We start from the raw sequence: 16,156 nt of genomic DNA, 5'->3' as shown, positions 1-16,156 counted from the left end.
GTGCATCATTTAAAATCATTACTCACCTCAAGACGGTCCAATGTCTACTCCGCTATGTCCTTGTCTCTCGAATTTACCTCTTTGCATGTCGAATCTGGTCAAAACCACAACGAATACATTACAATAGGCTAAGGGAATATAACCCAATCGAAAAGACTCGAAAAATATCGAAATTCACGAAATTCACAAAACCCGAGCCCCGGGCCCACTTCTCGAAAAATTACGAAAGTCACATCACCGGATTCCTCGTCTCTCCACGAGTCCGTACATATAAAATTTACCAAAATCGGAGTTCAAATGACCCCTCAAATCTTCAAATCTTATTTTCAAATCCCTAGGCCTAAATCTTCAATTTACTCCTCAAAAACATGTAATATAGTCGGATTATTCGATGATAATTCAATATTATGGAGTCGAAATAATAACAAGTGACTTACCTCAAGATTTCCCAAGATTTCTTGCTAAAAGTCGCCCAAAATCTGAGCTTGAAAGTCAAAAAAAATGACCAAACTCGGACTGCTGGACATTAAATCTATCCAGAAATTTTCGGTACTGTTCACGCGGGGGCACTGTTCTTGCGCGTGAGGTCATTGTTCACTGTTCACCCACGCGGTTACTGTTCACGCGCGGGTACTGTTCACTGCTGCAGAAAATATAGCAGCTTTTAAGAAATTTGTAGCACAACCATTTTTCACTAAAATGGCTCTAACTCCATCATACGAACTCGGAATTAGACGATTCTCGTTCCTATGAGTCACAAATAATAATATAAACACAACCCTTCAATCAAAACTCAATTCAGAACTCGTTTTCCTAGTTCAATACCCATTTCGCTCGTTAAACAATTAACTCACATTTCACGTCAAAAACCCAATCGCGACTTGATGAAATTAAACCAAAATTTCCAGATCATTCCTATAATTCATGATTTACATTTTGGAAGTCTCGAAATCAAATTTGGATATCTAGAACTAAAAATAAACCTTTAGATCATTACATTTATGCTCAAAACGACAAAAATCTTCCAAAAATGACCCGTTGGGCATCCGAAACACACCCGAGGCCCCCGGGACCCTGACCAATAAAACGAACCAGCCCCAAAATACATTATGGACTTGCTTGAGGCCTCAAATCACATCAAACAATGCTAAAATCATGAATCAACCTCCAATCCAAGTTTTATGAACTTTAGAATTTCCAACTTCTATTTCCGATGCCGAAACCTATCAAATCACGTCCGATTGACTTCAAATTTTGCACACAAGTCCAAAATGGCATAACGAAGCTACAGAAATTCTCGGAATTCCATTCCGACCGTCGGATCAAAATTTCACCTATCAATCGGAAATCGCCAAAACACTAACTTCGCCAAAATGAGCTAATTTCTTCACCGGACCTCCAAAATTAATTCCGATCGCGCTACTAAGTCATAAATCACCCAACGAAACTAACCAAATCATAAAAATTCTGATCCGAGATCATATTAAAATAAGTCAACTATTGGTCAAACCTTTCAAATTCAAAGCTTTCAACTGAGACTGTTCTTTCAAATTCATTCCAAATTTTCCTGAAAACCAAAACCAACAATCTACATTAGTCATAATACATTACACGGGGCTAGTTATGCCCGAGAACTGGTGATCAAAGTGCAAAAGCTCAAAACGACCTGTCGGGTCGTTACAATATGTATATGAGATATGGGAAAAGGTTATGGCGTTATATACGCACCACCACCTGATCAGTTGGTATATGTTGATGATGTTGCCCACAGTGGCCGAGACGATATGATGGAATGCCTTCAGAGGCGTGATAATATTATGTACACCTATACCTATGCATGACACGACATTTATATGTACGTGCATGATATTATAAATGTTTCAAAATTTTTCAAAGATAATCAGATTTACAGATGGATTTCTTTTTTCCATGTTTCATCTATGTCTTTTACGTACTGATTTTTATGCCTTACATACTCAGTACATTTTTCGTACTGATGCCCTATTTCACGAGGCCTGCATTTCATGCCCGCAGGTGCAAGTAGGCAAGTTGACGGTCCCCCTTCTTAGTATCCTTGATCAGCGAGAGTTGGCATGCTCCACTTGATCCGAAGGTGCTTTTGATTTTGGTACGATATGATTGTATATATATATATATATATATATATATATATGGGTATGATGTGGCTCGATCCCGTCTTTGTATAGTTATATTTCTATTAGAGGTCTGTAGATAGTTATGTACAGTTGGATAGTATGTCGCCTTGTCGGCTTTCAGTTTTGGGTATATAGATGTCTATCGCGGCCTTGTCGGCTATCCCACTGTAATCCGCACGTATATGTATATATGCCTTTTGGACAGGTTTTCCTTGAGCATGTTACTCTTGTAATTTAGCAGATATTATTCATGTTTATATCTTAGTCGCATGCTTAAGGGTGTTCGACAGGGAGGACTCAGGCACTCGTCGTGGCCCATCGGTTTGGGTCATGACAAAAGTGGTATCAGAGCAGTTCTATCCTAGGGTTGTCTACAGACCGTGTCTAGTAGAGTCTTATTTATGGGTGTGTTGTGCACCACACTTATAAATAGGAGGCTACAGGACATATAGGATGTTAAACTCTCTTTTTATCTTAGATCGTGCGATATAAGAATTCATGTTCCTAACAATATGTTACATTTTCAGCGATGCCTCCGAAGACTACAGCTGTCCAGAAGGGAAAGTCTGTGGCTGGCGAGACTATTAGTCAAGCACCACGAGTTACCAGGGCTTGGGGAGAGTCTCATAGTGAGATTCCATCTCAGACTTCACATACCCCGCCCTTTCCAGAAGAGCTCTGAGGGACACCAGCTCCAACGCTCGCCTCTATACGCCTAGCTCCTTAACCAGATGCACCGGTTCAGGAGATGAGAGATGCTATTCAGCTATTAACCCGAGTAGTAGCCGCACAGGCTGGCGTCAGGAAGTTGGTATTGGTCATGCAGATAGGTCTGTTAGTGCAAGGGTTCATGACTTCATTAATTTAGACCCTCTAGTATTTACTGGGGCAGATCCAAACGAGGACCCTCAGGTATTTATTGATAGAATGCAGAGGATGTTAAGGGTAATGAAGGCCACTACGACTGAGTCAGTTGAGCTAGCTTCCTATAGACTCTGATATGTTGTAGTTAATTGGTACAAGTTTTGGGAATTGTCCAGAGGTGAGGATGCCCCTCCAACAGTATGCCAGGAGTTTACATAAGCTTTTTTTATCATTATCTGCCACCAGAGCTTAGACGGGCCAGAGTTTATAGGTTCTTGACCCCTTCGGTAGTGTAACATGAGAGTTCGGGAGTACAATCTTCAGTTTGATTTGTTGGCTAGGTATGCTCCCACTATTGTATCTAAGATGGAGGATCGGGTTCACCGATTCGTGATGGGATTAGAGCCTCACTTGCTTAACGATTGTATGTCGGTCTCACTTCAGCCAGGCATGGATATTTCTCATATTCAGGCATACGCTTAGGGTGTAGAGGAGCGTAAGCAGAAATAGAGGGCTGATCGTGAGCATAATAGGGCCCAGAATAGAGAGCAAGGTCTTCGGGTCCTTCTGGTGAGTTTTGAGGTGGTCAGAGACAACAGTACCCGAGATATCCAGCCCAGCCATCGGCTAGCGCACCCCCTCAGTTTGGCGGTAGGAGATTCGATCGTTCCACATATTTAAGGCTTATTCAGAATTCTAGGGCCTCAGGTTCTCAATATAGGGGTGAGTCAAGTCAGATGAGGCTGCCCTTGCCACTATGTGCCCAGTGTGGTAAGCAACAAGCTGGGTAGTGTTGTATGGGATTGGGTGTTTGTTATACTTGTGGTTATCCAGGCCACCACGTTATGAGGGATTGTCCGGTGAGAGGTGATGCAAGCATAGATCAGCCAGTGGGATGGTTCGTCATCATCAATATGCCTCCCCTGGCAAGGTTCACAAGAGCCAATGAGTCGTGGTAAAGGCATAGGCGTAACATCTAGCTCGAGTGGTCCTCAAAACCACATTTATGTGTTTGCAAGACGATAGGATCAGGAGTCATCGCCTGATGTTGTTACAGATATATTATTAGTCTCATCATATGATGTATATGCACTAATTGACCTAGGTTCCACCTTATCATATGTTACTCCATTGGTTGCTAGTAAGTTTGGAATAAAACCTGAATTGGTTAAACCTTTTGAGGTGTCTACACCTGTTGGGGACTCAGTGATAGCTAAGCGAGTATAAAGGGGTTGTATAATGGTAGCTTATAGCCGATCTACCGTAAAGGACCTAATCGAGTTAGAGATAGTATAATATGATATTATCATGGGTATGGATAGGTTGGCTTCTTGTCATGCCAACGTTGATTGTAGATCAAAGATAGTCTGATTTCAATTTCCAGGGGAGCCTATTTTGGAGTGGAAAGGTAATACGACATCACCGAGAGGTGGATTTATTTTCTATCTCAAGGCAAGGAAGATGATTAGAAAGGGCTGTATTTATCACTTAGTTCGGGCTCAGGATATGGAAGTAGAGTCACCAACCATTCAGTCCATCCTTGTGGTTAATGAGTTTCCCGATATTTTTTCTGATGAACTTTCGGGTCTTCCGCAAGAGCGAGAAATTGAGTTTGCTATTGACCTACTACCAGATACTCATCCAATATCTATTCCTCCCAATAGAATGGCCTCTGCAGAGTTGAAAGAGTTGAAGAAACAACTAAAGGACTTGCTTGAAAAGGGCTTTATCAGACCTAGTACATCACTGTGGGGATCGCCTGTGTTATTTGTATGGAAGAAAGATGGTTTCTTACGGATGTGTATTGATTATATACAGTTGAATAAGGTAACAATCAAGAATAAGTACCCGCCCCCGAGGATTGATGATTTATTTCATCAGTTGCAAGGTGCCAAGTGTTTTTCAAAGATAGACTTGAGGTCCGGGTACCATCAGGTAAGGTTTAAGGAGGAAGATATTCCGAAGACAACATTTAGGACCAGATACGGGAACTTTGAGTTTCGTGTTATGTCGTTCGGTTTGACCAATGCCCCAATAGTATTCATGGATTTGATGAACCATGCGTTCAATCCCTTTTTAGATCTATTCGTAATTGTATTTATTGACGATATATTGGTGTATTCTCATTCAGAGGCTGAGCATGTAGATCATCTGCGTACTGTGCTCAGAGTTCTACAAAAAGGGAAGTTGTATGAAAAATTCTCTAAATGTGAATTCTGGTAGAACTCTATAGCTTTCCTGAGGCATATCATTTCGGGTGAAGGCATTTGGGTGGATACACAAAAGATTGAGGCAGCAAAGACTTGGCCTAGACCCACAACACCGACGGAGGTTCATAGCTTTCTTGGTTTGGCAGGCTATTACAGGAGATTTGTAGAGGGATTTTCTTCCCTTTCAGCACCTTTGACAAAGTTAACTCAGAAGGGAGAAAAGTTTTAATGAACTGACGCTTGTGAATGGAATTTCCAGGCATTAAAGGACAGATTAAATTCAGCACTGGTTCTAACGCTCCCAGAAGGGACCGACGGTTACGTTATCTATTTTGACGCTTCAGGCATTGAGCTGGGTTGTGTGCTGATGCAGCATGGTAAGGTTGTAGCTTATGCTTCTAGACAACTAAGAAAGAACGAGAAGAATTACCCGACCCACGATTTAGAGTTAGCCACAGTGATTCATGCACTAAAGATGTGGAGGTACTACTTGTATGGAATTCATGTTGATATCTATACGGATCATAAGAGCCTCCAGTATATCTTCAGGCAAAAGGAATTGAATTTACGTCAAAGAAGATGGTTGTAGCTACTTAAAGACTATGATGTTGATATTTTATACCATCCGGGGAAGGCGAACGTGGTAGCCGACGCCCTCAGCGGTAGATCGAGGGGTAGCCTGTCATATTTACAGCTAGAGAAGAGGGGAATAACCCATGAAATTCATCAGCTAGCTAGTCTTAGAGTTCGATTACTAGAATTAGGTGATATTGGAATTACTATTCAGGATACAACAACACCCTCATCAGTAACTGAAGTGAAGGAACGCCAGTACGAGGATCCTGTGTTAGTTCATTATAGGGATACCACCTCTCAGAAAGAGAAGACACTGTTTGAGATTACAGAAGATAGAGTCCTCAAATATTAAGGATGATTATGTGTCCCTAATATTGCAGGGTTGCGTTAGCAGGTTATAGGGGAAACTCACTATTCTCGTTATTCTCTCCATCCAGGAGTGACAAAGATGTATCATGATATCAGGGAAGTATATTGGTGGGACGGAATGAAAAAGGATATAGCGGAGGTTGTTGCTCGATGTCCTAACTGTCAGCAAGTTAAGATTGAGCATCAGAAACCCAGGGGATTATTGCAGGCTATGGAGATTCCGACTTGGAAATGGGAAGTAATCAATATGGATTTCATCGTAGGCTTACCTCGTACCTAGCGTAAGTTTGATTCGATATGTGTGATTGTTGATACGCTTACAAAGTCAGCCCATTTTCTGCCCGTTAGGACTACATATTCCGCAGAGGATTATGTAAGGCTTTATATTAAGGAGATAGTACGACTGTATGGTGTCCCTGTATCTATTATCTCGGATGGAGGAGCTCAATTTACAGCTAACTTCTGGAGGTCCTTCCACAAAAGGATTGGGGACTCAGGTAAGTCTTAGTATAACATTTCATCCCTAGACAGACGGACAGGATGAGCGTGCTATTCATACACTTGAAGATATGTTACGAGCTTGTGTAATAGACTTCAAAGGTAGCTGGTATGATCATCTTCCACTTATTGAATTCGTATATAATAATAGCTACCATTCCAGTATTCAGATGGCTCTATAGGAAACTCTTTACGAACAGAAGTGTAGGTTGCCTATGGGGTGGTTCGATATTGGGGAAACTACATTAGTAGGACCAGAATTGGTACAACAGGCAATCAAAAAAATTAAGCTTATACAAGAAAGGCTATTAGTAGCTCAAAGTTGTCAGAAGTCTTATGCGGATAATCGGCAGCAAGAATTGGAATTTAAGGTTGACAATTGGGTATTCCTAAAGGTATTATCAATGAAAGGCGTTATGAAGTTCAGAAAAAAAAAACTTATCCCTCGATACATTGGACCATATAGGATCATACGCAAGGTAGGCCAGGTAGCACATGAGTTGGACTTGCCTTCGAACTTGGAGTCTGTACATCCAGTGTTTCATGTGTCTATGCTCCGTAAATGTATCGGAGATCCTTCCAGAATTGTGTCAGTTGACAATGTTAAGGGTCACAGAGAAGCTATCATATGAAGAAACTCCCATTGCTATATTAGACATACAGATTCGGAGATTGAGAACTAAAACCAGCCGAGAATAAAATCAAAAGAAGATTGATTGGAAAAGCTAAAGTACTATTGATGGACTTCATGCAGCTGGCTTTCACTCGAATCTTTTTCAGTTATAAGGTTTTCTACTTCTTTATCCTTTGACTCTCAACTCAATGCATCTTGGCTTACTTCTTACTGAATGCCGTACTTAACTGAGAGTTCTCCCGGTCCCGAGAGAACCCGGGATGTTAGCGATTAGTCAGTCCGGGTCCAGCTAGTCTTGCACTTCACTTTAAGACCGGTCCTTCAAACAAAGGCTTAGTAAGCACAGATTCCCTAGAAAGAAAGATTTCCTCTCTTACCCAGAATTCGAATGCTTAGCTAAGACTGAATTTTTCACCTTCTCGTTCATTACATTAGGTTAGGAGATCTAACCAAGCACGCGAAATGCGACATTGACTCAAGAAAGTCAATAAAAGAAAAAGCCAAACCTTAGAGTTCGCTGCCGGTACAGTGCCTATTCCTTATGAGTTCTAGGCGTCTTCTAGGCTTTCACCCTCTGCCAGTCAGCTATCGAGATTGAGATGCCTGCCTCAAAACCAGTCATCCGAGTGGGGCCCTGCGACATGTGCCATATTTAGGTTGCTTGCTTCCTTACACTAAGACCACTATCAGGCTTAGAGCCAAGGGGCCACTGCTTGCACGGACATAGGGGCATACGAACAAGACGTAGCTTCGGTGAAAGTACTTTGGAGAAACAACAATGTGAAAGAAAAGACTTTGGAGGCCGAGGAAGACATAAAGTCTAGATATCCCTACTTATTTCCTCCTCCAGAGAAGGGTCCGACTGAGACGTCACGACCTTAAGGTACGTGTATGGATTCTTGTGTTAGTTATAATCATTGGTCGTTATTGATTATTGTGGTCCTATATGGCGTTGAATTATTGAGTTTCTACAGGAAGAGTGTGTAGTAGTATTGTTAAAAAGGCGACTCTGCCAAGGTTATAAAGGTCCCGGAGAATTAAACATTCGAGGACGAATGTTTATAAGGGGGAAAGGATGTTACATTTCGCGTTTTCGTACATTAAAGTTTCGTCTTCAGTTAATTGATCATTACACAATTCTTACCATCAGAACATTAGGAACTCTTTACAATTCAATGACATTAGAATTTTGCAATCCAAAAGTATTAGCCTTCTTAACATTCTTGGAAATGTTAGCCATTTTCAAGCTTTCAACAAAGCTTATTTTTCATTTCTTAAAAACAAAGACACCAATAGAACATTAGAAACAAGACACTAACAACAAGATTTCTGGCTAAATTCTCCTACAAGAATATTATACGGATTTCCCCTACTCCAAGTATGTTAAGGTTATCCCTTCTTTCTTTTCGGCATGATCCAAGTTATACAGAAGAAACAAGCAAATGCACAGTTTTCATAAACTACTCTATTCATAGAAATACTAGGGGTCTCTATGTTCTTGATTCCCCATGTGACATATTAGTATATCTTCTGTTCATGGGTCTCAAAATAATACGCATTTGATAAAGTTTATCCGAAAGGAATATTGAGATTATTAACCTATTTTCATTCATTTCATGCATTTATACAGGTACATCGACCCATGACCAGATGGCGTTATATACGTGTATTATATATGTATATGTATATATATATATATATATATATATATATATATATATATATATATGGGATATAGGAAAAGGTTACGGCGTTATATACATACCACCACCTGATTAGTTGGTATATGTTATTGATGTTGCCCACAGTGGATGAGACGATATGATGGGATGCCCTCAGAGGCTTGATGATATTATGTATACATATACCTATGCATGACACGACATTTATATGCACGTGCATGACATTATAAATGTTTCAGAATTTACAAAGATATTCAGACTTACAGATGGTTTTCTTATTTCCATGTTTCATCTATGTCTTTTACTTACTGATTTTCATGCCTTACATGCTCAGTACATTTTTCGTACTGATGCCCTATTTCACAGGGCCTGCATTTCATGCCCACAAGTGCAGGTAAGCAAGCTGATGGTCCCCCTTCTTATGATCCTTAATCAGCGAGAGTTGACGTGCTCCACTTGATCTGGAGCTGCTTTTGATTTTGGTACGATATGCTTGTATATATATGAGTATGACGTGGCTTGGTCCTATCTTTGTACAGTTGTATTTCTATTAGAGGTCTGTAGATAGTTATATACAGTTGGATAGTATGTGGCCTTGTCGGCTTTCAGTTTTGGGTATATAGTTGTCTATCGCGACCTTGTCGGTTCGTCCACTATAATCCGCACGTATATGTATATATGTCTTTTGGATAGTTTTTCCTCGCGCATGTTACTCTCATAATCAGTAGATACTATTCATGTTTATATCTTAGTCTCATGCTTAAGGGTGTTCGATAGGTAGGACTCGGGCACTCGTCGTGGCCCATCGGTTTGGGTCATGACTATACAGTTCTACCATATAATACAAGTACATAAAATTCATAATATTAAACTTGCATGTGAACGATGCCTATAATATTATTTGCGAATGCAATGGTCAGTTGACCATTGGCCTTTGCGAATGCAAGAGGTGCATCATGGATCCGAATAGCACCTAACGCCCATGTATTTAAAGGGCTGAGGTTTTAGCCATTTTTTACCATTTTTGAGACCCACACCAAAGATTGAGGCGATTTTACAAGGGATTTTTGCCCCAACTTCAATGGTTAGTAATTTTGACTTAGTTTTTATTTATTTCCATGATTTAGTAAATAGATTTTCACTCTTAAAACTAGAAATTTAAGTGTAGAAATTGGGATTTTGGATTAAAATTTAAGAGAGTTAATTTTTGGAATTTAGACCTCGATTTGAGGTTCGATTTTTATATAAATCAAACATTTAGACTCGTGAAAGAATGAGTATCCTAGATTTGGTCTTGATTTCAGATTTCGACCGGGAGGGAGGGGTACGAACTTTTTGTTGACCTTTTCAAATATGATGAAGATTGAACCTTTTTTTTATACTAGGATAGTTTTTAAAGCTTGTTTTGACTTATTTAAGTATTAATTAACTAGATTCGAGTTGTTTGGGAGCTTGTGCTAAAGAAAAAACGATATTTGTCATGACCCAAAATTCCAACCATCGGGACCGTGATGACGCCTAATATTTCACTTGCTAGGCAAGCCAACGTTAGAACAATTTATCCATTTTCAACAATTTAAATTAAATAATGAGAAAGAACTGAAATAACTGCAATAACCCAAAGTAAAGTGCGGAAGCTACAACAACTAAAATATCTTATACAAATAAGGATCTGAATATAACATAAAGTTGTCTGAAAGAAAGTACACAACTAATAAAAAAAGGGACTCTAGTAGTTGCGGACGCTGAGCAGCTATACCTCAAGACTCCACAAAGCTGGTCAATCCAAGCACGCTAATAACCACCGCTGGGACCGACTCCAAAATCTGCACAAGAAGTGCAGAGTGTAGTATGAGTACAACCGACCACATGTACTCTGTAAGTATCGAGCCTAACCTTGACAAAGTAGTGACGAGGATAAGGCGGGTCACCTACACTATAACCTGTACACAATATATAATAGAGACAGTAAAAGAAAAATGCGGAACAAAATAAGGCAATTAACTGAAGGAAATAGCTAAATCCTCAAAGACGAATCAGTGTCAATTAGAATTACCAATCCTTAAATTTCTTTAAGTAAATACCGAAAACCAACACAACTCCATAAAATAGAAACACATAGATTATTGCGGCGCGCAACCCGATCCCACCGTATAATACAAAATCCTCCCTTATTCCATTGTAACAACATCAACAATCATAAATAAATATATATACAATCATATATATATATATATATATATATATATATGTTGCGGCGCACAACCCGATCCCACTATATAACAATATCAGTATCATAATTTACCCTTATTTCACCGTATCAATCCACCCTTATTTCATCCGTCGTGGCCTGCAATCCGATCCTACCGTACCAGATGAAATTTACCCTTATTACACCATATCAATACATCCTTATTTCACTTGTTGCAGCGTGCAAACCGATCCCAGCATATCAGTACCAAGTACTCAATGAGCACAGTTAAATTAATAATTCAAATCACAAGAACCTCTATGATCAATGAATACCAAGCTGAACCAGAAAAGGAAACCTTTTACAACATGGGAATTCACATATATAATACTACACAACAAGACAAGTCAAGTAAATGACAATTAGAAGGGGCAAGCAAGTCAATTAAGGCAAATAGCAGCGAATCATGAAGATATGAGAAGATCTAACATTGTTAACAGGAGAAAATACTGATTAACATGTAGCAAATAAGCATGGAAGACATTTAAAGCATATAACAGTTAAGAAAAAGCCGGAAATTAGGGGAACAAGTAATTCGACGGCGTATAAGCACTCGTCACCTCACATATACGGTGCAACACATGAAATTCACATAGCACATAATTTGAGGGTTCATAATTCCCTCAAATCAAGGTTAAACTCAACACTTACCTCACTCTGCAGTCAACTCAAAGCTCTATCGAGGCCTTTCCCCTAGAATATGCCTCCAAACCACTCGTATCTAACCATAATTGACTCAATAATATCAAATATTACTAAAGGAATCAATTACAACACATAAATTTAGAATTTCCAAACTTTTTCCCAAAACGTCAAAAATTGACCCCGTACCTGCTTAGTCAAAGCCCAAAATTCAAACCAAAATACGATTACCCATTCACCTCCGAGCCCGGTTAAGTAATTGTTTCGAAATTCGACCTCAATTTGAGGTATATTTTTCAATTTTACAAAAATCCCTAATTCTACCCAAACCCTCAATTTCTACCATGAAAATCCTAGATTTTAGGGGAAAATCTTATGAAATGTAATGGATAATTGAAAGGAAGTAGGTTAGAATTACTTATAAATAAATTAGGGAAGAAAAACTCTTGGGAAAATCGTCTCTAGGGTCTTCTAGTTTTGAAATTTTGAAAGAATGAGTAAAATCCTGTTTTTGGGACTGTTTAATCGTTGGCGTCATGTGTTCATCGCGTCATGTGAACCCTGACGCGTTCGCAAAGAGCAGATCCCAGATGGCTTATGCGATCGCGAGTTGATCTACGCGTTCGTGTAGGCTTAGCCCCCTAGCCTCCGCGTTCGCGATCCTTGTATCGCATTCGCATAGAGCAACAGTCAACTCCTAGCCTCCACCTCTATCTCACTATGCGTTCGCGATTGACTGGCCGCGTTCGCGAAGATCAAGCCCCCCAATGCTCCGCGTTCACGACCAAGGTCTGGAGTTTGTGTAGAATAAAGTCTCCCCTAGCCCAGTTTACCCTTCACGATCGTGGGAGTATATTCGTGACCGTGAATAAGGAAACACCAGCAGAAGTGAAAAACCAGCAAAATTTTTAAGTTCCAATCATCCGTAGTCTATCCGAAATTCACCCGAGCCCTCAGGGCTCCAGACCAACTATGCACACAAGTCCAAAAACCTCATACGAACTCGCTCGCCCGATCAAAAAACCAAAATAATGCCTGGAACTATGAATCAGACACCAAATCAAATGAAAAAACTTCTATTTTAACAAACCGGATGTCCGAATCACGTCAAATCAACTCCGTTTCTCACTAAATTTGATAGACAAGTCATAAATATAGAAATGGACCTATACCAGGTTTCAGAACTAAAATACGGACCCGGTGTCAACATAGTCAAACATTGGTAAATTCTTTAAAATCATCATTTAAACTTTCAATTTTCGACAAAAAGCGATAACTCGAGCTAGGGACCTCCGAATTCGATTCTGGGCATATGCCCAGGTCCCAAATCACGATATGGATCCAGCAACACCGTAAAAATACGGATCTGGGTCCATTTGCTCAAAAATTTGACCGACGTCAACTCAAATGGATTTTAAAGCAAAATTTTATATTTTATTAGTTTTTAACATAAAAGCCTTCCAGAAAAATATCCGAACTACGCATGCAAATCGAGGAAGGCTAAATGAGATGTTTGAGGTTTTGAAATACAAAATTAGGGTTTAAAACTCTAGATGACCTATCGGTTCATCACACTCTCCACCTTTGAAACAATCGTTCATCCTCGAACGGATATAGAAAAGTACCTGGGCTGGTGAAAAGGTGTGGATATCTACTCTGCATGTCCTACTCGGACTCCCGAGTAGCTGCCTCGACCGACTGACCTCTCAACTGCACTCTAACTGAATAATAACTCTTTGACCTCAACTGTCGAACCTACCGGGCTATAATAGCCACCGGCTCCTCCTCATAAGTTAAATCCTTGTCCAACTGGACTGAGCTGAAATCTAATACATGGGACGGATAACCGTGATACTTCCGGAGCATAGACACATGGAACATCGGATGGACTACTGATAAACTAGATGGCAATGCGAGCCTGTAAGCCACCTCACCCACTCTGTCAAGAATCTCAAAGGATCCGATATATGTAGGGCTCAACTTGCCCTTCTTTCTGAACCTCATCACACCCTTCATGGGTGAAACCCAGAGCAATACTCTCTCTACAACCATGAATGCAATATCACGAACCCTGCGGTCGGCATAACTCTTCTACATAGACTGAGATGTACGAAGTCGATCCTGAATAATCTTGACCTTATCCAAGGCATCCTGTACCAAATCTATATCCAATAACTGAGCCTCCCCTAGCTCGAACCATCCAACTGGCGATCAACATCGCTTCCCATAAAATGCCTCATAGGGATCCATCTGAATGCTCGATTGGTAGTTGTTGTTGTAGGCAAACTTCATAAGTGGCAAGAACGGATCCCAAGAACCCCTAAAATCTATAACGCAAACATGGAGCATATCCTCCAATATCTGAATAGTGCGCTCGGACGGTTCGTCCGTCTGAGGTTGAAATGTTGTGCTTAACTTAACCTGTGTCCCCAACTCACGCTGTACTGCCCTTCAGAAGTGCGAGGTGAACTGCGTACCTTGATCAGAAATGATAGGCACTGGCACACCATGAAGATGGATGATCTCGCGGATGTAAATCTCACCCAACCGCTCTGAAGAATAGGTAACTACCACAGGAATGAAATGCGCTGACTTGGTCAGCCTGTCCACAATGACCCATACCACACCGAACTTCCTCTGAGTCCGTGGGAGTCCAACAACAAAATCCATAGTGATATACTCCTACTTCCACTCGGGAATCTCTATCTTCTGAAGCAAACCGTCGGGTCTATGATATTCATACGTTATTTGCTGACAATTTAGACACCGAGCTACATATGCAACTATATCCTTTTTCATCCTTCTCCACCAATTGACGCAAGTTCTGATACATCTTGGCGGCACCCGAATGAATTGAATACCGGGAACTATGGGCCTCCTCAAGAATCAACTCACAAAGTCCATCTACATTGGGCACACAAACACGACCCTGCATCCTCAAAACTCCATCATTTCCAACAGCAACCTGCTTGGAACCACCGTTCTGCACTGTGTCCCTGAGGACAAACAAATGAGGGTCAACATACTACCGCTCCCTGATGCATTCAAACAAGGAAGACCGAGTGACTGTACAAGCTAGAACACGACTGGGCTCTGAGACATACAACCTCACGAACTGATTGGCCAAAGCCTAAACATCTTATGCAAACGGTCTCTCACCGACTGGAATGTATGCAAGGCTTCCCATACTCACTGCCTTTCTACTCAAGGCATTGGCCACCACATTGGCCATCTCGAGATGATACAAGATGGTGATATCATAGTCTTTCAACAGCTCCAACCACCTCCTTTGCCTCAAATTAAGATATTTTTGTTTGAACAAATATCAAGCTCCGATGATCCGTGAATACCTTACACAACACGCCGTAAATATAGTGCCTCCAAATCTTCAGTGCATGAACAATTGCTGCCAACTCTAAGTCATGAACATGGTAATTCTTCTCATGAACCTTCAACTGTCGTGATGCATAGGCAATCACCCTGCCATCCTGCATCAATACCGCACCAAGTCCAATACGAGATGCATCACAATATACTGTGTAACACCCTAAACCTTTGGGCAATACCAATACTGGCGCCATAGTCAAAACAGTCTTGAGCTTCTGAAAGCTCGCCTCACACTCGTCTGACCATCTGAACGGGGCATCTTTCTAGGTCAACCTGGTCAATAGGGCTGCTATAGATCAAAACCCCTCCAAAACCCGACGGTAATATCCCGCCAAACCCAAGAAACTCCAGATCTCCATAGCTGAAGAGGGTCTAGGCCAATTCTGAACTAACTCAATCTTCTTAGGATCCACCTGAATGCCCTCTGTCGATACTATGTGCCCCAAGAAAGCGACTAAGTCCAACCAAAACTCGCACTTTGAAAACTTGGCATATAACTGGCTATCTCTCAAAGTCTGAAGTACAACCTGAAGATGCTGCTCATGCTCCTCTAGATTGCGGGAGTAGATCAAGATATCATCAATAAACACAATCACAAAGGAATCCAAATAGGGTTTGAACACCCGGTTCATCAAATCCATAAATGTTGTCGGGGCATTTGTCAGCCCAAATGACATCACTAAAAACTCATAATGCCCATATCGAGTCCGAAAAGCTATCTTAGGGACATTGGATGCCCTAATCTTCAATTGATCGTAGCCAGATCTCAAATCAATCTTTGAAAACACCTTGGCACCCTGAAGGTGATCAAATAAGTCATAATCCTCGGCAGTGGATACTTGTTATTGATGGTGACTTTGTTCAACTATTGGTAATCTATGCATATC

At 40.7% G+C, this 16,156-nt stretch overlaps 1 protein-coding gene across 1 annotated transcript; it reads left to right on the top strand.

Moving 5' to 3' along the window:
- Nucleotides 1-4,526: 4,526 nt before the first annotated feature.
- LOC138887119 (uncharacterized) lies at nucleotides 4,527-7,305 on the top strand. Its single transcript, XM_070168835.1, has 5 exons — nucleotides 4,527-4,847; nucleotides 5,490-5,612; nucleotides 6,018-6,143; nucleotides 6,201-6,413; nucleotides 6,874-7,305. Exons 1-5 carry the CDS (start codon nucleotides 4,527-4,529, stop codon nucleotides 7,303-7,305), a joined length of 1,215 nt encoding a protein of 404 aa, XP_070024936.1.
- Nucleotides 7,306-16,156: the final 8,851 nt, after the last annotated feature.

This window comes from Nicotiana sylvestris, chromosome 3 (genome assembly GCF_000393655.2).
Source record: "Nicotiana sylvestris chromosome 3, ASM39365v2, whole genome shotgun sequence".
NCBI classification, from domain to species: Eukaryota; Viridiplantae; Streptophyta; class Magnoliopsida; order Solanales; family Solanaceae; genus Nicotiana; species Nicotiana sylvestris.
Note: the sequence above shows the minus strand (reverse complement) of the source record. Positions and strands in the feature narration are given on the sequence as shown.